A 25,533-nucleotide genomic window follows, 5' to 3' on the forward strand; every position below is an offset into this window, starting at 1 on the left:
AATTGAGTTAGAAAAGATAATTTGAGCCTAAAACAGAAATCTAATCATTCCAATATTTACTATATAAAACAAACCAAAAGCAAATTTAATACAGAATCAAACCAAAAAGTCAAATCACTCAAGAGATCGCTAGTCAATTTTTCTAACTGGCATATAAATGATACTTCAAAATCCAGAATTCATACTAAAGATCCTTCAGAAAATGACCATGAAATAACCTGACTATAAAAGTGGAAGTTGTATCTTCTAGTCATTTGCCAACCAGACAACAAAACATAAATTGCATTATACAAATAACTCCTGGCCCTCTGACTGATGTTCTTTTCATTATGATCATAACTTGTGCCAAGGAAAGCAAAATAAGACATATTAAGAAAAGCTATTTTTTTTCCTATTAAATTTGTTTCCTAGTTTTTCCGATAATTGGCTTCCTTCTTTTAAAACCATTTTTATTACAAAACATAATCTACATACACAAAATTGTTCATAATACAAATGTAGTATTTGGTGAACTATTATGAAGTAAATACTCCTTTAGTTACCACCTAGGCCAAGAAATAGAACATCTAGGTCCCCCCAAACCCTTGCCTGCTCCTGGGTCATTATTATGACCCTTCTTCCCAGAAAAAGCCATTATGCTAACTTTTGTGGTAATCATTTCCTTGCTTTCATAATAGTATTATATTTTTTACCTGCTTAGTTTTGACCATTTCTCTATTCCATATAAATAAAATTTTTGTGCCTTGAATCTGTTATTCAGTAGTACGTTTTCAAGATTTAACTGTGCTATATGTGCAGATGAAATTCATTCAGGGTTGCTCCTCTATGTAACAGGTTATTTTTCCTTGCAACGAGCCTAGGAGTTACGATAATAATAATTAAAAGATCATTGTAGCTAATCCCTATCAAGCATCATAGAAACATTACACAGATACATACATTTGATCTTTCACTTATATTTAGTACTTTTAAACTACCCAATTTTATTGACAAGAGAAGAATATTAAACCAAGCAGACAAATGAAAAACTCATGGTTTCTACTGTTTTGGCAGCAGAGGTAGTAGCAGCAACCAAAAAGGCCAAAGTTAATAAAAGATGAACTGGGGTAGAACAGAGAAGAAACAAAAGCTTGGCAATTGAGATAAACGTGTCGTCGCTCAGTTGTGTCCAACTCTTTGTGACCCCATGGACTGTAGCCTACGAGGCTCCTCCGTCCGTGGGATTTTCCAGGCAAGAGTACTGGAGTAGGTTGCCATTTCCTTCTCCAGGGGATCTTCCTAACCCAGGGATCGAAACCAGGTCTCCTGCATTGCAGGCAGACACTTTACCCTCTAAGCCACCAGGGATAGGACAGAGGTGAATATGTTCTTATTGGACAGTTTATATGAAACCATCCTTAATACATATCTAAAACCTTAATTTACCTATTTCATAGTTTCCAAACTATTTCCTCATCCCTCAAAGCACCTACCGTGTTATCTGAAAATTCTTTAAAAGGGACCTTTGAAAGAGCACATCTGGTCTTCCATGAAAAGATCATCAGCTCATCCATCATTGATTATTCCCACAAGCACTGTTTATAGATATTTGCTCTGTTCCTACAAACCACACTCCTCAGATAGTGAGAGAAGGGTGGTAAAGTGAAACAATACCTAGGGCAGTGATGAAGCCAAAGTGGAGTTTAGAAAAACTGTGGCTGGTACTGTACTATTCTCCAACACAGACACTTCTCTTTCTTACATCCTCGACTCTTCTTTTTTACAATTCGTCTTTTTATCTTTCCTTCTCTTTTACATTCCTTTCTTTCCCCTAAACATATTTTTGTCTGCAAACTTGTCTTAAAGGCACTGATATGTCCTGCTTGGACTATAAAAAAATAGGTGACCCCTGAAGAATTGATGCTTTTGAACTGTGGTGCTAGAGAAAACTCTTGAGAGTCCCTTGAACTACAAGGAGATTAAACCAGTCCATCCTAAGGGAAATTAGTCCTGAATATTCAATGGAAGGACTGATACTGAAGATGACTCTGGCCACCTGATGCAAAGGACTGATTCACTGGAAAAGACTCTGATGCTGGGAAAGACTGAGGGCAGGAGGAGAAGGGGACGACAAAGCATGAGATGGTTAAATGGCATCAACGACTCGATGGACACGAGTTTGAGCAAGCTCTGGGAGTTGGTGATGGATAGGGAAGCCTGGCGTGCTGAAGTCCATGGAGTCACAAAGAGTAGGACACGACTGAGCGACTGAACTGAACTGTCCTGCTTAGAAGCACTAATGAAATGCTGGACAATGTAAGAAGTTGTAGTTTCAGTCCAACTCTACCTAGGTTTTCTAACAAAAGCAAAAGATATTTAACACATAATCTCTGTGAGATAAAAACAATTTATGTTTTTATAAGTATCTCAGTATTTTATCAAATTGAAGCAAGACGTACTACTCTTTAAATGAGTGACTTGTTTAGTAGCTCCTGAGAGTCCCTTGGACGGTAAGAAAATCCAACCAGCCATTCTAAAGGAGATCAGTCCTGGGTGTTCTTTGGAAGGAATGATGCTAAAGCTGAAACTCCAGTACTTTGGCCACCTTATGCTAAGAGCTGACTCACTGGAAAAGACTCTGATGCTGGGAGGGATTGGGGGCAGGAGGAGAAGGGGACGACAGAGGATGAGATGACTGGATGGCATCACCGACTCAATGAACGGTAGTTTGAGAGAACTCTGGGAGTTGGTGATGGACAGGGAGGCCTGACGTGCTGCAATTCATGGGGTTGCATAGAGTCGGACACGACTGAACGACTGAACTGAACCGGACTGAATCCTTTGACAGATCTACTTCAAGAATCATCAATTAAAAATACCAACCTAATTTTTTAAAAGTATTTATCTGTACAGTAACTAATAGGCTATTTTAAAGTATAAAGAAAATCACCTAACTATAGTATCTGTAGTAAAAGCTGGCAGAGTGAAAATAATTTTGATTTATACCACTTGCAGGTATATTTTGGATGTCCATTCTTAAATGCAACAGATTTTATTTTAAAAGGAGTAAGGAATTTATTAAGGAAAAAAAGAGCTGGTACTAAATATACAGGTGCTAAAGAAATCTTCCTTTTAAGTTTGGAAAGTAACTCTTCTTGGTTTTTAAAAGTCTCTCTTTGCTGTAACAGAAATATATTCACATTCTCCTATGGTCTCATGGTAGATAGAATGTACTTCCCCACCTGTTGATATTGAATTTGGCCATGTGACTTATGTGGACAACAGAAGGCTGGCAAATATATAAAACTAACAGATATCTAAAATATGCTTGGGCAATTCTATTTGAGCTCTGAGTAGAATGCTGCCCCTTTATCCTGAGCCCCAGACAGCAAAGGCCTGAACTGACCCTACAGCCTGGACCTGAGTACAGCCTGCATCGGACAAATCCAGCAGATCTTCAAGAATGGTGATCATAATAAATGCTTGTTGTTAAGGCCAGTGAACTCAGAGGTGGCTTACTGAAGAAGTTTTATTGTCAACAGTTGACAAATAAATAAATATACTTTCTACTGTAACATATTAAATAAATGTGTGCAAATATATACAACTTTTGGTTATCTAAAAATTAGACATTTAGGAATAGTTTAGAAGAAAATTTTTTTCTACTTTTACCTGTTTTTCCTCACAATTATAGACATATTAACATTCAAACAAAAGAGGCTATATAAGAAATACCTATAACCCTGCTATTAACTACAGACTGAACTATTAAAACTGGAAAAACAAATGGTATTTGTTTATTTAAAAACACAGCACTTTGGTTGTTTTGTGGAGTAAGACATGTAATACTCCCCGAAGATCAACATTTTATTTAACTTTTGTGAGCTTCAGATTTGCAAGATGAAAAGAGATCTGGAGACTGGTTGAATAACAATATTGAACTGAACTATACACTTAAAAATGGTTAAGATGGTCAATTTTAGGTTACGTGTATGTTACCACAATTTTAAAAAACCACTTTACGAGGATAGTTCTCACTTTTTTCAAAGTTAACTTTTTATTTTTAAAATATCCAGGATATATGCATAAAGACAAGAACTCAGTAACATAATTTCTAGTAGTTATAAAAATGTTTTACAGATACTATTAACATTTATTTCGGTATATTTTTAGTCTATGATAAAGGAAATAATAAGCTCTATTTCCTTTTCCTTCACTTCCATGCAATGACCTCTGGTCAGCAGTCCTGGCAGCTAGAAATACCATGTGACTTGCTAGGCTGAAGGGCACTAAGATGTGTCTGATTGATTTTTTATAAAAAGGAAAAGAAGTGATCCTCTACTTAATAAAATGCACTGTGGCAGACAAAATCGTCCCCAAATTAGCATGGCAGAACTCAGGACAGATAGAAAAAGAGAAGTCCTTATAGTGAAATAATTGTAAACAATTCTTTTCAATATATGTATAAATTTCTATTGGGAAAAAAAAAGTAAAAATCTCTCTTAAAATCACACATAAAAATCAGCAGGCAGAATTCTTTTCCATGGTAACAACAGCAACAAAAACCAAAAAAACAAAGAACAATAACAAAAAAACAAAGACAGCCAGAAAAAAAACCCTCCATAAATTCTAAAACAGAAAGCCTAAATTTTGAATTGAACATCAGGCTTTTAATCTCTGTGCCAATATTAATAGAAACTGAAATTAAAGAATGCCATTTTTTTTATTGCCATTTGCAGCACAGGAGCTAGTGATGCTGCTGCTGCTGCTGCTGCTAAGTCGCTTCAGTCGTGTCTGACTCTGTGCGACCCCATAGACGGCAGCCAACCAGGCGCCCATCATACTAAGTAAATTAAGTCAGAAAGACAAATATTGTATCACTTATATGTGGAATCTAAAAAATAATACAAATGAACTTATTTACAAGACAGAAACAGACTCACCGATGTAGAAAACAAACTTATGGTTACCAAAGGGGAAAGGGGGTGATAAATTAGGAGTATGGGATTAACAGATATACACCACTATACATAAAACAAATAAATGACCAAGATTTACTGTATAGCATAGGAAACTATATTGAATACCTTGTAATAAACTATAATGGAAAAAAATCTGAAAAAGAATATAAATATATGACTATATATAAACATATAATCAAATCAGTTTGCATATACCTGAAACCAGAACAGAATTGTAAATCAACTATAGTTCAATTAAAAAAAAAAAAGTGCCACTTTTCTCCATCATAAAACACTTCAAAATTGGGGTCAACAGGATACATGTAACCATTTAAATATTGCTTTCTCATAACTTTAAACCAATAGATCTTGTTGGGTAAGCCATTTTCACCAAGCTATGTCAGTCTTTCTATCAATTGATCTTTAATTAATTTAACAAATCACTGAACATCTTGAAATACAGAGGAATAACTAGAAAAAAATAGGGATATGTAATGGAAAAGACTGAGGTCTTGTGGATGTAGCCTAGGATTAAAAGGTAATTGAAGTAACTGGCAAGAATATGAAAAAATTTTTTAATTTTAAAAAATTAGTTAAGCCTTTACAGTAGTTAGTAAATAATTGAAAGAAAAAAAGGGAAAGCCAAAAAATGGTCCAGTGATAAACATATTAGGGTGACTATATCTCCATGCTACTATCCAACATTTTTTATCAAAAGGACAAGAAATAACAAGTGTTGGCGAAGTGCTGAGAAAAGAACATGCTATAAATGCTGTTAGTGGAAATGAAAATTGGTGCAGCTACTATGGAAAACAGTATGCAGTTTCCTGAAAAAATTAAAACTAGAAGTAACATATGACACAGGAACTCCACTTCTGGATACTTATCTTATGTCTGGAGAAAATGAAAACATCAACTCAAAAAGATACACACACCCCATGCTCACTGCAGTATTATTTTCAATAGCCAAGATATGGAAACAACTTAAGTATCTACTGATGAATGTATGGATAAAAAAATGTGGTATATGTGTATACACACACACACATACATATTCACCATAAAAAAGGAAGGAAATCTGTTTGCAACAACATGGATGCATGCTTGAGGGCATTGTGCAAAGTAAAATGAATCAGACAGAGAAAGAGAAATACCGTATGATCTTTTATGTGGAATATTAAAACAAAAACAGAACACGCCGGCCAATGTAGGTAGGTGTAAAAGATGCAGGTTCAATCTCTGGGTCGGGAAGATACCTTGGAGGAGGAAAAGGCAACACACTCCAGTATTTTTGCCTAGAGAATCCCATGGAAAGAAGAGCCTGGTGGGCTACATTCCACAGGGTCACAAAGAGTCGGACACAACTGAAGTGACTCACCATGCATACACAGAGAATGTCAAGATTACTATAAAGATTATGTTGAACATATGAAACTAAATATAATGTTATATATGTCAATAATATCTCAATTTTTAAAAACCAACGTATTATTTTAAAGATAGCTGCTATACAAACCACAGCTGGTTTTGAGACAGGCTGGAACCTGGGACCTTTTGCTGCAGGGCCTGCAACTGGACCAGTGTCTCTTCAAAGAACAAAATACAAACCAAAAGGGCCTTAAAAACAACTGCATGCATTCACAGATGGGGCTAATTATGAACAATAAGATACAAAAAAACATGAAAAACCCAACTGCCACTTCTGAGGAGGCAAGAGCAAAAGCAGGGTACTGCAAGTGACCCCTGTACATAGCACCACCAATGGGATGAGTAAGCCACTGCATCACCCCCCTGGCTGGACTTGTGGACCCACCCCTAAAAGGGACCAGTTCCCGTCCTTTGACCCTCAGCGGGTCATTTTACTTATTTACTTATTTTCACTCCCTCCTGCTGCAACAGAAGTCACAATAAAGCCTTGCCTGAATTTTGTGTCTGGCCTCTTATTAATTTCTACTGATAAAAGAGTCCTAGAACCCAGTTTCATCTTGGTTTTAGATGTACTGGAAAATTTTCATGTATCTGTAACTCTACTTTTTATGATATGTTGGCATCTGAAACCACTAAATATTTATGGATTTAAGAATAATGAGTTCTTCCATATGAAAAGATGCAAAAAGATGCAACAAGAAAATGAACCAGTTAGTGCAGGCCAACAGGTACAGAACATGTATGGAACTGGAAATCATAAAAGACAAGAAAATTTATTGTAGTTATTGAAATGAAGACATAAAAATTATTTCTTGATCAATATCCACATTTGTATCTCAGAAGACATTTATTTTAAAATATCAGTCTATTCTTTTTTAGAGTTAGGGTCAAGTTGGTAAACGTGGAATGGGATGGACTTTCAATAGGGTAGAGCTAGCAAAACTTCAGAATCAAAACTGTCTGACCAAGAACATATAACATGTATAAATAGAATCTTGTTACTATAGCATTATAGTCGATTATATTCTTATCATGGGGCTTCCCTCATGGCTCAGTGGTCAAGAATCTGCCTACCAATGCACTTGGGTGTGATCCCTGGGTGGGGAAGATCCCCTGGAGAAGGAAATGGCAACCCACTTCAGTATTCTTGCCTGGAAAGTCTCATGGGCAGAGGAGCCTGGAGGGTTACAGTTCATGGGGTCGCAAAGAGTCAGACACGACTTAGCAACTGAACAACTACAGCATTAAAGAATTAATATTTTCTACAGGAATGCATTCCTCTTTTTCTTTTGTGCCACTTCTTTCCACTAGTATTTTTTTTACATTTTATTTATTTTTACTTGAAGGATAATTACTTTACAACATTGTGTTGGTTTCTGCCATGCATCAACATGAATCAGCCATAGGTATACATATGCCCCCTCCCTTTTGAACCTCTCTCCCACCTCCCAACCCTCTAGGTTGTCACAGAGCGGGGTTTGAGCTCCCTGAGTCATACAACAGATTCACACTGGCAAACTATTTTACATATGGTAGTGTATATGGTAGTGTATTATGTCTAATAATATTTTTAGTAAGTATAAAAGGAACAACATATTTTGTTTTGATTCTTACTAAAATGTTTCATGAAGTATTAAGCAAAAAAAATTTTTTCAGACATTCTTATTACCCATTTTCTGTCTACTCAATTGCTTTAATGCTGTCACAGAAGCAGCAAAAACTGAAAAAAAAAAACAACTATAAATTCACAATAGCTAAAAATCTACCTGTGGCCCTACGCCAATGTCAGTGTCTCTGAATGTAGGCTTTCATTTCTAGCTTTGTGTGCGATAAAGACATTTGCTGCCAGATGCTGAAATTAGAATTTCTAATCTTAACAAACAGCACAGCATAAATTAGAATTTTTTAAACCTAGCATTAGATGCAGTTCAATCTTTATTTTTTTTTGCAGTTTAATTTTTATTATCAACATGATCTAACCAACTTAATGAATAACATACACGAAAGAAAAGTATTCTACATTTTTATAGTGACTTTCATTCAAGAACTTCGAACACTAAACACAGTGAATAAAGTTTAATTCTTTTAAATGACAAATTTTTGCCTGCTTTTCTACTAACTTAATTATCTTGTTTAGAGTTAGGGAGGTTAATTACACCAATTCCAGAAGTGTTATCAAGGAACTTTTCTAAAATAACTGCAAATACTGCATTAATTATATACTTCTTTCAAACTCTTGGGATTTACAAAAACAAAGGGTGAACTGAGGGTTTAAGAAAACAAAAGAATACTCTTCCAAGGCGATTCCCTCTGTTTAACTTCTTCTGTTTGCTGGTCTCTTCAGTGTCTGATTTCCGTCCTGACACAGGGGGTCGGTGGAGGGAGAGGGTGGGATGATTTGGGAGAATGGCATTGAAACACGTATACTATCATGTAAGAAACGAATTGCCAGTCTACGTCTGATGCAGGATACAGGATGCTTGGGGCTGGTGCACGGGGAGGACCCAGAGAGGTGTTATGGGGAGGGAGGTGGGAGGGGGGTTCATGTTTGGGAACTCCTGTACACCTGTGGTGGATTCATGTCAATGTATGGCAAAACGAATACAGTATTGTAAAGTAAAATAAAGTAAAAATAAAAAAATTTTTTTTAAAAAAGAAAAAAAAACTGTAGATACAGATTCATTTACTTAAAGACTGGCTTTCTTTTTAAACAGAGTAAGTACCACAAACTCTCTCATGGTTGGAAAAAACTCAAAATAATATTGTTCACTTTCATAAAGTGTCAGACTTTGTAGGTGCTACATGGACATGTATTCGTGAAGTTTCTTTCTTTCTTTTGTCTGGTTATTAAAAAACAAAATCTCAACTTGGTGACAGTTTAATTCTATTACCTCACAAACATCTGCTATTCTCTTAACACAAAGAAAGCAAGCCTCAAGTTTCAGACAATTTGATAAGCAACAATATCTAGCTAATTATTTTCAACTTATTTACAATTAAATAAGTAATTTTTAAAATTTATTTATTGAAGGATAATTGCTTTACAGATGTTTTCCATCAGACCTCAACATGAATCAGCCATAGGTATACATATACCCACTCCCTTTTGAACCTCCCTCCCATCTCCTACCCCATCCCTCTAGGTTGATAGAGAGCCCCTGTTTGAGTTTCCTGAGCCATACAGCAAATTCCCAAATATCTGATGTTTATTTTACACATGCTAATGTAAGTTTCCATGTTACTCTTTCCATACATCTCACCCTCTCCCCATGTCCATGAGTCTATTCTCTATGTCTGTTTCTCCATTGCTGTCTTGTGAATAAATTCCTCAGTACCATTTTTTTAGATTCTGTATATATGCGTTAGAATATGATATTTCTCTTTCTCTTTCTGACTCACTTCATTCTGTATAATAGGTTCTAGGTTCATCCATCTCATGAGAACAGACTCAAGTGTGTTCCCTTTTTTTTAAACGTTGGGTTTTTACTATTTTTTTTATTGAAGGATAATCACTTTATAGAATTTTGTTGTTTTCTGTCTAAGTGCATTCCCTTTTATGGCTAAGTAATATTCCATTGTGTATATGTACCAAAACTTCTTTATCCATTCATCTATCAATGGACCTCTAGGTTGCTTCCATGTTCTGGTACCATTGTAAATAGTGCTGCAATAAACAATAGGATACATCTGTCTTTGTCAATTTTGGTTTTCTCAGGGTTTATGCCTAGGAGTAGGGTTCCTGGGTCATATGGTGGTTTTATTCGTAGTTTTTAAAGTAATCTCCATACCGTCTTCCACAGTGGCTATATCTATTTACATTCCCACCAACAGTGCAAGAGCATTCCCTTTTCTCCACACCCTCTCCAGCACGTACTGTTTGTAGACTTTTTGATGATGGCCATTCTGACTGTTGTGAGGTCATATAAATAAGTGATTTTTAAAGTTCTCCTTTCTTATAATACTTACAACACCTACTTACCATACTGGCTTTCCATTTACAATTGATGAGAAATTTCCCTTTAAAACACTTGTAAGTATTTTTTAATGAGATGATGCAAAGAAAAATAGATGTCCTTGAATTTGGGGAAAATGTCATAAGCATGCTCAAAAAAATCTTTTCATAAATGAATGAACAAACAAGTATTCATTTGTCCCCATTTGTGTGTAGAGAGTAATGGTTAAGGATAACTGAGTATAGACAGTAATGGTTATAACTAATAGAAAGTAATGTTTAGTAACACATACTCTGGAGTCAAAACATCTGGTGTGAAATCTTGGCTCTACCACTTACTAGCTGTGTGACTTGGTAAATTACATATCTGTGCCTCAGTGCTGTCCATGTGAAACAAGAACGTAACAGTAACCATTTCATATATTTCTGTAAGGGTTAAATGTAAATGCTTAATGTATACAGAGCCCTTAATGAGTACTCAAAAAATGTTACTTAGCTAGTTCCAATTTCCCTATATAATAAAGGCCTGGAGTCTCTTTAATATGTTTACTGAAACTGCTCTATCAATTGTAAAATCCTGATAGACTGAATTGAAATTTCGTTAGTAGATGTATCCCATCTGAAAAAAACATTCTCTAAGAATCTGAAGTTTACTGCAAGTAATATTTTAAGAAGCAATATGCATTGAATAAATATCTAACACTAATGTCTTAAGGCCAAAAGGAAATAGAATTAAGAACAGCATATGCAGATGGGGGAAGGAAACAAAGTACATCAAAAAGTTAACCTATCATACTGAGCACAAAACACGGATGTTTCCTAAGAGAAAGGAAAGGGCCACAGAAAAGGAGATCTTGAGGGAAGAGGAGTACCTAATCTTCCTGAAATCCATAACTGTGTCTAGAACCAGGTTTACTTATAATAATGCATAAAGAGGTAGAGAACTACTGGATAGTGTTTTTTAAGATTCTCATACTTCTCATTTTTAAAGTACAAATAGTCAAAATCAGGTACCTAGCCCCTTAAAAGAGACAAACAACTGAAACAGACTTATTAGTAGAAGAGAAAAATCTTTGAAAAAATGACTGAGGAGCAAAGACCTATATGAGTTATCAATCAATCCATAAATCTCCTAATCTCTAGCTAGTTTTATTCTGGAGAATTATCCAATAATGTGACTCAGTCTGAACACATGCTAAAGACTCGACCCGACTTGCCAACAACCCGAGATCAGGGGTTACAGCAAAATATCTGACATGCATTTCTAAATATCAGAAGCTATTTTTCTTTTCTTTTTCTAAGGTAATAATAATTCTTAAAGGAGAAATACAACATATAGAAAACTATACTTCAGATGCTGTGATTGGAGGAAAAAGCTTGAGACCAAAGAGCTAGCATCCTAACTAGCTAGAAATCATTGGTGATCTATAGTCCAAATAGAATCTTAATTTTTATGGCATATAACAATCCTCATATAACTTTTTCCAACATTAATAATTAACTGCTGGATTTAATTATTTTAAAACAGACATTTCACTTATGCCTCAACAAAAGCATCAGTGGACTTCCTATTCCACTAAATTTTTTAGGAACCAGTCACACTTAACTTACAGCTAATCTTCCTGTAACTTTTTGCCTATTATTATATTGGTAGACAATAAATGTCAAATGTTAATATTTTGGGCCCCAAACCAAAAAAACTTTAACCTTTAAATTAGAGGTTATGTTAAACTTACAAAAACTGTTATATATAAAAGAAGGGGAGAAGGGGATGACAGAGGATGAAATGGTTGGATGGCATCACCGACTCAACAGATACGAGTTTGGGCAGACTTCAGGAGTTGGTGATGGACAGGGAAGACTGGCATGCTGTAGTCCATGGGGTCAAAAAGAGTTGGACACGACTGAGCAACTGAACTGACATTTTTAAGGGAAACAAACTCCCTTTTTGTAATAGAACATTCTTAATTTATGACTTGCCTGATTTACCTTTGTGATTAGATTCAGGATATGCATTCTTGGTTGAAATGCAGTACTGTATTAGCACATTGTGTCCTCAGGGTATCACGGATGTGTATCTGCCCTTCATTAATGACACTATTAATACTTGGCTACGCTACTGTCCAATTTTTTCACTTCATAATTACTAATTTCTTCCTTGCAATATATGTTGGAGAAATTCTAAATTCAAATATCCTCTGTCTTTACTGATTGCCCCCTAGATTTGAGATCATTTGATGATGCTTGCCTGACCCAATACTTGGAATGATAGCTGCATAATGATAATTTTCTAACTTCTCGATTTACCACTTGGCATTCTACTATAAACAACTGCCCTATCTTCTCTCTCTCTGCTATCAACAGAGAACCAATTCATTTTCCCTCCAATGGTTTATAACTTAATACTGTAGTTTTTTGGCACTACAAGGATCTTAAATGTAGCTCACGGGAGGATCCTTCAAGCTGATTACTGTGACAAGTCTCCATTCTTTTAGGGGGTATTTCTTTCCTTACTTTCTAGTGTTACAAGATGTTGCAGGCTTATTTTGTACCTATGCTGCACCAATCCTAGAAATAAGTCATTTCCAAGGAGCCCAAGTTTCATTGACTAGGGAGTCATCAGTTCAGTTCAATTCAGTTGCTCAGTCGTGTCTGACTCTTTGTGACCACATGGACTGCAACACACTAGACTTCCCTGTCCATCACTAACTCCCAGAGCTTGCTCAAACTCGTGTCCATCGAGTCTGTGATGCCATCCAACCATCTCATCCTCTGTTGTCCCCTTCTCCTACCTTCAATCTTCCCAGAATCAAGGTCTTTCCTGAGTCAGTTCTTTGAATCAGGTGGCCAAAGTACTGGAGCTTCAGCTTCAGCATCAGCATCAGTCCTTCCAATGAATATTCAGGACTGATTTTCTTTAGGATTGACTGGTTTGATCTCCTTGCTGAGAAATGTTTATGTGAAATACAAGTGGCTTCATTTGCTTTCAGTTTGGAATTTTGAGGAGTCATAGTAGAAACTAAAACTGTGTGTTATGTACACTCATAGTTACTGGAGTGCTTTTGTTTCTTATTCTTGTCAACAAACAAAGGTAAGAAATATATTTAGGTAGGTAGGTATGTATACACACAGAAACACACATACACACACAGCTTCATATAAATGCATATAACACATATATGTGGATATTTTTAAAGGCATATGTCCCTAATGATATTTTGAACTACAATCTATTCACATAGGATTCTCTCTTATTTCCACATCTATAAATATGTTTCCTTATTTCCTTCAGTGAGAACAAGGGCTCCCAAGAATATCAACACCTATATTCATTTTCTTAATCCCATAATATAAATATACCTACAATTTCAGAACTGCTTTGTCCATACTACTGAAAATAAAAAATTCTCAAGAGATTAGTATTTATTTGCAATTATCCCCACTATCACTTACATCACCATCACATCTTGCATAAAAGAATATATACAGTCAAATATTGTTTTAGTAAAGTGGTTAGTTCTTTCATTTTCCCTTAAGTGTGATTACAATGTTTATGTGAAATACAACTAGGCTCATTTGCTTTGAGTTTGGAATTGCGCCCCCTTCCCATCCTTAATGATTTAGTTATACTTTTACACACAGAGATTAGCAACATGATTCCAAAATTCAAAAGTACATGCATAATGCTATGTTCAGAGGACTCTTTTTCCCTGTATCCTTTTTGCTCCATTCCCTCCAACCCTTGTAAGTAACCAACTTCACTGTTTTCTGGTTTATCCTTTATTCACTTCTTTTTGTAATGATAAGCTTTCTGTTTTACATAAAAGATAGCATATTGTATAAGCTTATTACACACCTAACATTACCTCCAAATATAGCTGTAAAGTCAGTACTCCGTTACATGTATGTACCATAGTGGACTTCACTCAATCTTCAATTCTTAGGCTTTTATGTGGTTTCAATACCATGCAGTTACACACAATACTGCAACGGATACTTTATGCAAATGCATTTAATACTGTTGGGGATATGTCTTCAAAGATCAATTTGCCACAAATGGGAATGCTGGGTAAAAAGCAGGCACACATGTTGTATTCTTAATATTGTCACTACCTTCAAAATATAGTTGGAAAGTATTATATTTTGATTTATATCTTGGAAATATTGGTATACCTTTTTTCAATTTCATCCATTAGCTAGATGTACTCTCATAATGCTGGAACTCTCTCTCTTTTACTTTGGCCAAAATTGAATATTTTTATAATATTTTAAATTCTGAAAATCTTTGGAGAAAGGAATTTTCAGGAAAAAATATGTTACTTTACTTACTGAGTGGTGTTGTGTCTGGAGGTGGAAAATTCTCAGTAAAGTTGACATTACACAAGTCTGTGCTACAGCAGCAGAAGCGGTATGTTCCATTCTGAATTGAGGGTGGGGTGGTAGTTACTACACATTCTTCATAGTGACACTCCTGGGGATCACCAATGTGAGACCAACATCCTACAAGCAGAGTTTAATGTAAACAAGTTAGAGGAGTCTAGGATTAGAAAAAACTAAAAGGAAAACAACAAACAAATTGCAAACAATGTGATGGAGTACAAATAAGTTATACAACTCTCTTGCAAACCAGAAGGAAACCACATTTTTTTAAATAACAGAAAAAGGCAGAGCATAAAAAGGCATTTTGTGGGAGGAAAAAGCCATTAATAAAATCTTTCACTTCATAATTAATCGAAGAATTATTATTAAAACATCTATAAGAATACTTTTTTATCTATTAAATTGTTCTGGTTTTTAAAATAATGATATATAATGATAATAAGGATTTAGTAATACTCTCATACAGTGCTGGAGGGAATGTAAACATATACATTTCTAGAAAGTTACATGGTAGTTTTTATGAAGAGCCTTTAAAATATTCATGTTTGATAATCTAAAAATTGTACTTCAAGAAGTCTATTCCATATGTATGGCTAAGTCCTTCTGCTGTTCACCTGAAACTACTGCAACATTGTTATTCAGCTATATACCAATAGAAAATATTTTTGGTGTTTAAAAGAAAAAAGTCTGCTCTGGGGTTTCCTTGGTGGCTCAGTTGGTAAAGAATCTGACTGCCAATGCAGGAAACACAGGTTTGATCCCTGATCCGGGACGATCCTGCATGACACGGGCAACTAAGCACATGAGCCACAACTACTGAACCTGTGCTCTCTGAGTCCATACTCCACAACAGAAGCCACCGCGATGAGAAGCCCAACGCACTGCAACAGTGAGCGGGCGCCCCCCGCTGACTGAAATGAGAGAAAAGCCCATGCACCGCAAAGGAAACTCAATGCCGTCATAAATAAAAATTTTTTTAAAAAGGTGTATTCGAGATACAAAGAATTATGTTCAAGGATATTCACTGAAGCATTATATTACAATGAAAACCTGAAAACAATATAATGTCCAACAAAAGAGTAATGTGTAAGTAAACTGAGATACATGTATACAATGAAATACCATATAGATGTTGAAAGTGTTCTCAAAGAATAAAGACAGGAAAATATTCATGATATAATTTAAAATGGGAAAACTGTATACTAAATTTTTTATATAGTATTACGATAATTTGGAAAAATATTACACAAACATATAACATAGGAGTACAAATGTAGTACCTGAAGGGAATAAACCAATGTAGTTTAAAAAAATTTTTATAGGTATGGAATTGTAGACATTTATTTCTCTTACAGTTTTCTATATTTTCTAAACTTCATAGAATGTTATTATATTATTAACATTATAATAACATACTATTAAAATAAGCTAAAAATCAATTACCCTTTGTAAATTTGGAGCTTGTTTGTGAATACATACACGAATACCTACTTTTAAATTTACTGTTCTCCTGCAGATGGTGTTATAATCTATCTCCATGCCCTTTTTAGATAATCTTCAATTGTATGAAACAGTTATTTCAGGTAAGAAAAGTATTACTTGCCTTGTTTTACCAGATTGATGTCCCCTTTTGATTTCTCCCAAAGGCCATAGCAGGTGCTACCTTTTGAGCATAATATTGTTCCATTTTCATGAGAGATTCTACTTTCACCTATCCCAAGGTCTTGTTGATATGGATCCTTAAATGCACAGAGACGTTCTTGATTCTGAGAAGCTAAAACAAAGGGAAAAATGACAAATTCGTTTTATGATAATCTTTGCAAAAAATTATTACAAAAGCCTTTATAGTCTTTTTGAAAGCCACTTTAAATTTCCCTACTAAATTCCTAACAAGGTGTGGGTAACTGAGAAATTTTGTACATACTTAGTAATATTTTCTATTAGTTTGTTAACTTCCAAACAAGAAGCAAACTTACTGAATACACATTTCTCAAAAGCCAATGCCCTCTTATACAACTTATTCTCATCACTCTATGGAATATTAATGTCTGAATTAATAAATATCATCAGAAAAATGTCCATGCTCTAAATTATTAAAAACTTAAAGAAATCAACAAACCTAAAAGGCTGAATAATTTTTGGAAATTCTACAGTATCCCCCTCTACCATATTTTACAGCAAACTGTAAAATGCTAAACCTAATATCATTAGCCATATTAAACTAAGGATGAGGACTGACTGCAAATGGATACATGATTTTTATCTGGACTATTCCAAACTTACATGTGGTAATGTTTGCACAGGTTTGTAAAATTTATCAGAAAAAAATAACTCTTCACTTAAAATGAGTGAATTTCATGCTATTATATAAATTATACCTTAATAAACCTGTTTTTAAATACCAAGCCTATCAGTGGTCAAAAAGAAAACGATTTTCCATTATTAAAAATATCAATAAAATAGCCAGAAAGAGATGCTTAATAATCCCTTATACTAAAGGTCACCCGAATGTATTTTCAATGCCAGTCAAGCTTTCTCCATATACATAATCGATTTAACCAATCTCAGCACATTTGCCACATAATTTATCAGCTAACAAAAATTTACCAACACTGCTGAGACTACCAAAGAAGTAAATGGTCATCAAAAGCAATGGCTGATCTTTATTTGGTTTCATAAAGCAGACATTCCTAATGGTTTGACTAGCTAGTAGCCAGGCTCTTCTGTCCATGGAATTTTCTAGGCAATTAATACTGGAGTAGGTTGCCATTTCCTGCTCCAGGGGGATCTTCCTATCCCAGGAATCAAATCCGTGTCTCCTGCATTGACAGGTGAATTCTTCACCACTGCACCACCTGGGAAGCCCATGTTAGCACTACAGATGATCTATTAAAATAATGTTTCTCATACAAAAGTAGGACCAAACCCTAGAAAAGAAAGACCAACAACTGTGGGCTCAAGTCCATTCAGAAATACAGACCTGCCATATTTATTACAACAGACCACATTCAAAGTACTAGGCTAAGTAACTAGGGGATTTATAAGTAGATAACATAGAGTTCCACCCCTCAAGCATCTTAAAGTCTACTTGGAGACAGAGAGTAATTACTTTAAAAAAAAAAGTGATTTCCACAATTAAAAATTACTTCAGGCAGTCTTCTAGAAGATATCCACTAATACCAAATAAATGGTCAGAAAATACAGTATATTTTTTCATCAAAACTAATTCTACCATATTTTACCATAAATAGTCACATATTCAAATTCCTTTAATGACAAACATTTATATTATCTTGCATATTTAATATCAGTACTTCCTTAGATATACCCTAATTTGCAAACTTTCACAAATTATTAAGATCAAAATAAAATATATCTCTACATATAAAGTACATACAACAGAGAGACTGATACTTAAAAGATGCAAACTAAGAAGAAAATTCTATAATATAGATCTTCAAAAAAAAAAAAAAAAAGCCTATTTTAACTCCCTATCCCCGTTTCTTGATTAAAGTTAAAGGCTCCTTAGCTACTACCACTTGCTGAAATTATATAACCCACTCTGCTTCCCTTTTTGTCATTATTGTTAGAAATTTTGTCATTATTGTTAGAAAGGTCAGAATGAATTTATAAACTAAACATCTCTAGTTTTTCACAACCAAGATAGTCTATTTTTGACCCTTCTCTTCTGTTCTTATTCACTTTGTCTAGAATTTTGTATTGAATATTGAGTTAATGAATAGGGATCTAACCATACCTGGAAGTAGAAGAAAATGCCTTATTTAATTTAAAAATAAAAAGAGAACAAATATTATCATGAAATGACACAAAATAAAAATTATTCCTCTTCCTGGATTTCTTTTACAATAGAAAAGCAGCAAAAGGCATGAGCACAATGGCATAAAATTTTAGTGCCATTATTAAATAATTCAATGAATGAAACCTAGAAGACTCCTTATAGAGAAAGACAATAAACAAATCCGATCTCCTCTATGTTTCCCTCTCTCTTCACCCCAATATCATCAAAGCAATAAAGGTACAAATGTAGGTACACTGAATCATACCTTTATTGTCTCTGTTTTCACTGATTTTTTTCTTAAAATTACTTCAGCCTGGACTCCCCTGGTGGTTTAGTGATTAAGAATCCACCTGCCAATGCACAGGACACGAGTTTGATCTCTGGTCCAGGAAGATCCCACATGTCCCGGAGCAGATAAGCCCAGAAGCCTCAACTACTGCACCCATCTGAAGCCCACAAGCTCTACAGCCCATGCTCCACAACAGAGAACCACCACAATGAGAAACTCCCAACTACAACTAAAGAAAGCCGGAACGCAGCACTAATGACCCAGTACAGCCTAAATAAAAAAGTCTAAATTAGTACAGGGAAAATATACTTTGCTATTTTAAGAATAACTCTTTCAAATTTTGATTCAGCAAATTACCATATAAAATAAAGATGTCTAGCAAACCACCTTTTGCTCAAATCAAAGAAAAGAAATCCGTTTCATAAAAGAGTGCTTATAGCTTTTTACATGCTATTTGTTGGAATGTTTCAGCAGTATCTCTATAGAAAGTTTTGGATTCTCGTAAATCATGTAGGCAAAGAAGGCATGAAATAAAAAGTATTATGAGAGAGTCTAGCCTAGCATTATACTGTCACATACAGAGACCTGATTATTTACACGTGGTTTTCTAAATTTATCAACAGCTTGGCAAATCTTGATCAGTTGAATATAGTCAATTATCTCTCTTAAGAGACATCCTTAACCAAGTACTGTGATTAGACATGAGTCTTTTAAAAGTTGTTCTCCTCATTTTAAAGAGGTGATATTTGGTTGTAATAAGCACTAAAACAATTTTGATTAACATAACTATGTTAAAATGCAAATAGTCACATCCAAACTGCTAACAGAGATATCTTCGTAAAAGATAAAGTGGACCATGCTTAAAATCTATTAGCTCCCTGAAGTTGCTAGAATGAAATTCAAGCACTTCATTTAGCATTGAAGCCCATTTATAATTAAGACCCAATAGGAACATGACCAATTTTGTGGGCCCTAGGAACTTTTGTTTTCATGGGACCTTTCTCCATTAAAAAGTATACTTTATAATTGCACTGGGAGAAAAACATTATACTAAATATCAGAACATTTTCTTCAACAATAAATTTAATTTTTTTCCTTCAGATTTTAAAACAAATTAAAACATTTTCATGGGCCTGCAAAAATACCATGTGCCCTGGACTCTATGCCTACTGTGCCTAATGGGTAAGTCAGCCCTAGGACTCAATCTTGCCATTCATGTCATTTCTCCATTCTTCACTTTCCACCACACAAATATGCCAAGGGCTTTTCAGGCCGTATAATATATGCAATATCCAGAATGCCATTTTTGATGCTCTGCTTAACCATTATATGGTATTGTATTTTATCAATTTAACATACATATTTTCTTGACCAAGCAGGAAGGTGACTTCACTTGTTCCCAGAGTCAGATTAGGTTTACAAAACTCATTTTGTATACCATAAGTCCCCAACAGTGTTAAGGGCAGTTTTCATATCTACATGAATTATACTCAATATCATATTCCCACTCAAAGATTATATATCTAGGCAATAATCATCCAGTCCTTTGACCATGAAACTATAAATGAAGCAATTAAGATAGTATTAGTATAGACATAACATATACTATTTTGCTCCATATACACATAAAACTGAAAATAAAGTAAACATTTTCTGTTTACATAAGCTTTCTGGGATCTGCATTTGCTAATCATATGCAGCATTTAATTTCCAGGAACAAGTGTGGCATGTCTAGGATACTCAGCTGTCTTATATTTCCCACTCTGTGACATAATACTATCAAGAATGCAGGGTATAAAGGTATGGCAAAGTTTCATCATGTCAGTATCAGTTAACTGTCATTACAGACATAAATCAACATCATTATGCTTACACTGAAAAATACTACCTATTTGCTTTTATGAGGGAAGAAAAGAAAGGAAAAAAAGGCTGTACTGAAAATATTAACTCTGTGTGTACTCAATCATGTCCGATTCTTTGCAACCCCAACTGTATAGCCCAACAAGCTCCTCTGTCCACGGAACTTTCCAGGCAAGAATCTTGGGAGCGGGTTGCCATTTCTTCCTCCAGGGGATCTTCCCCAGGGACTCGAACCTGTGTCTCCTACATTGACAGACAGATTCTTTACCACTGCATCACCTGGGAAGTGAAACTATTAACTATTTGCCCTTTTTAAAAACAAACAAACAAACAAACAAATACTATCATATTATTTGACCTTTCATGAAAATATATTCATGATTACTTATATGTTTCAAAAACAAAAGTTTTTGAATGATTTTTATGTTAGATTTTTTACTTTTAAATACCAATCTATCCACAGGTAATTGAAAAGAAATACAGGGAAGAGAATTTGATTCACAAACTAGGTTCCCACTTCTCCATCCTTTGGCCACTGAATAAAGCTTATGCTAGTCCAGTCTAGATAAGAAAAATAGAGAGTAGTCCAATACCTCTCTCTCATCAGTGCAAACATCCCAACCACACAATCACTATACAGTAGTAACAAAACCAAGAGATCAATATTAGCATAATCCACAGAGTTTAATCATGTTTTATCAGTAATACATGTACTTATCTGTGTGAGAAAAAATTTAAGCAATTTTGTCATATACTATCGCAATCCAAACATTCAACCGTATTATCACTCTCATGTTAACCCTTTAAAATCATGATTCCTTCGTCCCCCGTTCCTAATCAATAGTAACCACTAACCTACTCTCCAACTCAATGATTGATATTTCACAGGTGTTCATATAGTACATATACTTTAGAGACTGACTTTTTTCACTGAGCAAAAATTCCTTGAGGTTCACCCAATTTGCTGCATGAATCAATAGTTAATTACTTTTTATGTAGTAGCATTTCATGATGTAGATGAGATGTACAATCTGTTTAATTTCTCATCTTATGAAGCTTACGGGGTAGTTTTCAGGTTTTTTTGGCTATTAGAAATAAAACTGTTATGAACATTTGTATATATGTTCACTTTTATCAGGATTTTTGTTTAGAGTAAAATAAGATTAAAGTCCTAGAAAAATAAAGTATGACATCAACAACAAAGAAATTTGACACTCTGGGTTGTGCTATGGGATCTTGGTTTAAAGAACCATTCGTGTAGAATACTCTTTTATATATATATATATATATAATATAAAAATACAAGGTACTTGTGGCACAAATTCTTTAAGATGAGAGATTCCAGTTTGGGGATGCTGATGTTTAAAGGAAGCCTAGTTCTTTGTAACAAGGTCCAACAAGCACAGCAAAGCTCTTTCCCTTTGATGCCTGGACACCCAGAGCCCTTTAATGTGGAAGCCTCTGCTGGTCAGCTTTTCCTAAAAATACAAGAATAACACTGATCCATCCATCTTTATTTCCTTTCCCTACATTAAAAACAGACACGTGGCAAATAAATTTTCACATTAAAAGAATGTGACTCTAACATGAAAATTCAAATTAAAACTGCCATGAATGATAAAAGTCAATATCCATTTAAGATAAAAACTTTCAACAAAGTAGATATAGAATGAATGCACCTCAACATAATTAAGCCCATACATGACAAATCACAACTAACAAAATACTCAGTGGTGAAAAGCTGAAATCTTTTCCTTTAATATCAGGAACTAAGACAAGGATGCCTACTTGACACTTCTATTCAACACTGTATTCACAGTCCTAATCAAAGCAATTAGGCAAGAAAATAAAATAGAAAGCATCCAAAATGTAAAGAAAGAAGTAAAACTGTCACTATTTGAAGATGATATAATATATATAGAAAACCCCAAAGATTCCACCAAAAACCCAAAACCTATGAGAACTAGTGAATGAATTCAGTAAAGTTGCAGGACACAATAATAACAGACTGAAATTTGCAGCCCTTCTACACACTAAGAGCAAACAAACAGAAAAATGAAGAAAACAATCCCATTCACAATTGCATCAAAACAAGTAAAATGCCTTGGGATAAATTTAACCAAGGAAGTGAAAGACACGTACTCAGAAAATGTTCAGTGTCTTAAAGATGATGTAAAAAAATGCAAAGAAATCCATTTATCAGTGCTTATGAATTGGAAGAATTAGTATTATCAAAATGTCCATCCTACCAAGCAACCTACAGATTCTATGCAATTCCTATCAAAATAACAATAGTATTTTTCACAGAACTAGAATAAATAATTCTAAATCTACACAGAAACACAAAATGCCTCAATAAACAAAACAATCTTGAAAAAGAACAAAGCTGGAAGTAACACATTCCCTAATTTCAAACTCTACTACAGAAGTATAATAATCTAAACAGTATGATACTGGCACAAAAAGAGATACAGAGATCAACAGAACAGAACAGCAAGCCCAGAAATAAACCCAGGCTTATATGCTCAATCAAAATAAGCCAAAGGAGGCAAGAATATTCAATGGATACAGTCTCTTAAATAAATGGTGCTGGGAAAACTAGACAATGACATGCAAAAGAATGAAATTGGACCACTTTTTTACATCATACACAAAAACAAACTCAAAAGGGGATACAGAATTAAATCTAAGATTGAAACTGTAAAACTCTCAGAAGAAATCATAGGCAGTAAGCTTTCAGGCATTAATCTTAATAATAGTTTTTGGCTATGTCTCCTCAGGCAAGGGAAACAAAAGCAGAAATAATCAAATGGGATAATATCAAACTAAAAAGAATGAAAAATCAACCTACTTAATGGGAGAAGATATTTGTAACTCCAATAAGGAGCTGACATCCAAAGTATATAATGAACTCATTCACCTCATAAGAAACTGTGAAAACTTCTTAAGGAGATGGGACTACCAGATCACCTTACCTGCCTCCTGAAAAACCTGTATGCAAGTCAAGAAGCAACAGTTAGAACCAGACATGGAACAATGCACTGGTTTAAAACAGGGAAAGAATTACACGAAGGCTGCAAATTGTCACCCTGCTTATTTAACTTATATACAGAGTACATAATGTGAAACGGCAGGCTGGATGAATCACAAGCTGGAATCAAGGTTGCCAGGAGAAATACCAACAATCTCAGACATGCAGATGATACCATACTAATGGTAGAAAGAAGAGGAACTGAAGAGCCTCTTGATGAAGGTGAAAGAGGAGATTGAAAAAGCTGGCTTAAACTCAGCATTCAAAAAAGGAAGATCAAGGCATCCAGTCCCATCATTGCATGGCAAATAGATGGGGGAAAAAAATGGAAACAGTGACAGACTTCTGGGGCTCCAAAATAATTGCAGATGGTGTCTGCAATTAAACTGCATTAATTTAATGAAATTAAAAGACACGTGCACCTTGCAAGAAAAGCTATGACAAACCTAGACAGCACATTAAAAAGCAGAAACATCACTTTGCCAACAAAGGTCCATATAGTCAAAGCTATGGTTTTTCCAGCAATCATATATGGATGTGAGAGTTGGACCACAAAGAAGGCTGAACACTGACGAATTGATGCTTTCAAACTGTAGTGCTAGAGAAGACTTGAGAGTCTCTTGTACAGCAAGGAGATCAGAGTCAATCCTAAAGGAAATCAACCCTGAACATTCACTGGAAGGACTGATGCTGAAGCTGAAGCTCCAAAACTCTGGCCACCTGATGCAAAGGGTTGACTCATTAGAAAAGACTCTTGATGCTGGGAAAGACTGAAGGCAGGAAGACAAGGGACAACAGAGAATAACTGACTCAATGAACATGAGTTTAAGCAACTCAGGGAGATGGTGAAAGACAGGAAAAGCCTGACATGGTGCAATCCACAGGGTCAAAGAGTCAGACCCGACTTAGCAACTGATCAACAACATTCAACTCAATACCCCTCACCCCCTCAAAAACCCCAAACAACACAATTTTAAAATGGGCACATGTACATCTGTGGCTGATTCATGTCAATGTATGGCAAAAACCATCACAATATTGTAAAGTAATTAGCTTCCAAGTAAATTAATTTTTTAAAATGGGCAGAAGACCTGAATAGATATTTTTTTCAAAGACATACAGATGGCAAACAGGCACATGAAAAGATGCTACACATCAGTAGTCAGGAAAATGCAAATCATAACCCCAATGAGACAGACACCTCACACCTGTCAGACTATTCTCAAAAAGACAACAAAGAACAAGTATTGATGAAGATGTGGAGAAAGGAAACCACTGTACATAGTGGGAATATAAACTGGTGCAGTCACTACAGGAAATAGTAGGGAGGTTCCTCAAAAAATTACAAACAGAACTACCATACAAGATAGCAATTCAAGTTCTGTTTATCTGAAGAAAGTTAAAACACTATTTTGAAAAACTGTAAGTACCCCTAGGTTCACTGTGTCATTATTTATAAATGGAAGCAATTTAAGTACCCATCAACTTGGATGTGATATTTATATACACACAATGGATGTACAAGAAAAATAAGATGTGGTTTATATATACACAATGGAATATTACTCAGATATAAAAAAAAAAGAATGAAATCTTGCTAATTGGAACAACATGCATGGATTTAGAGGGTATTACACTAAGTGGATTTAGAGGGTATTACACTAAGTGGAATAAGAGATATACCATGTGATTCCACTTTTCACATGTGCAATAAGCGAAGAGATAAACAGAACAAAACAGAAACAGCCCCATAGATACAGATAACAAATTGGTGGTTTCCAGAAGGATGGAGGATGGTGGGGTGGGATATCTAGGTAAAGAGGATTAAGAGGTATAAACGTATAATTGTAAAAT

The 25,533-nt window shown here is 34.9% G+C and overlaps 1 protein-coding gene across 1 annotated transcript in view; it reads right to left on the reverse strand.

The window, feature by feature from the left end:
• Positions 1-25,533, reverse strand: part of BMPR2 (bone morphogenetic protein receptor type 2) — a 150,055-nt gene that overhangs the window by 48,893 nt on the left and 75,629 nt on the right. The window contains exons 2-3 of the mRNA XM_040228777.1: positions 16,304-16,474; positions 14,650-14,820 (exon numbers count right to left, since the gene is read on the reverse strand). Of these exons, the coding sequence (XP_040084711.1) occupies positions 14,650-14,820; positions 16,304-16,474 (342 nt within the window). The remainder of the gene's footprint in view (positions 1-14,649; positions 14,821-16,303; positions 16,475-25,533) is intronic.

Source organism: Oryx dammah, unplaced genomic scaffold, assembly GCF_014754425.2.
Source record: "Oryx dammah isolate SB20612 unplaced genomic scaffold, SCBI_Odam_1.1 HiC_scaffold_27, whole genome shotgun sequence".
NCBI lineage: Eukaryota > Metazoa > Chordata > Mammalia > Artiodactyla > Bovidae > Oryx > Oryx dammah.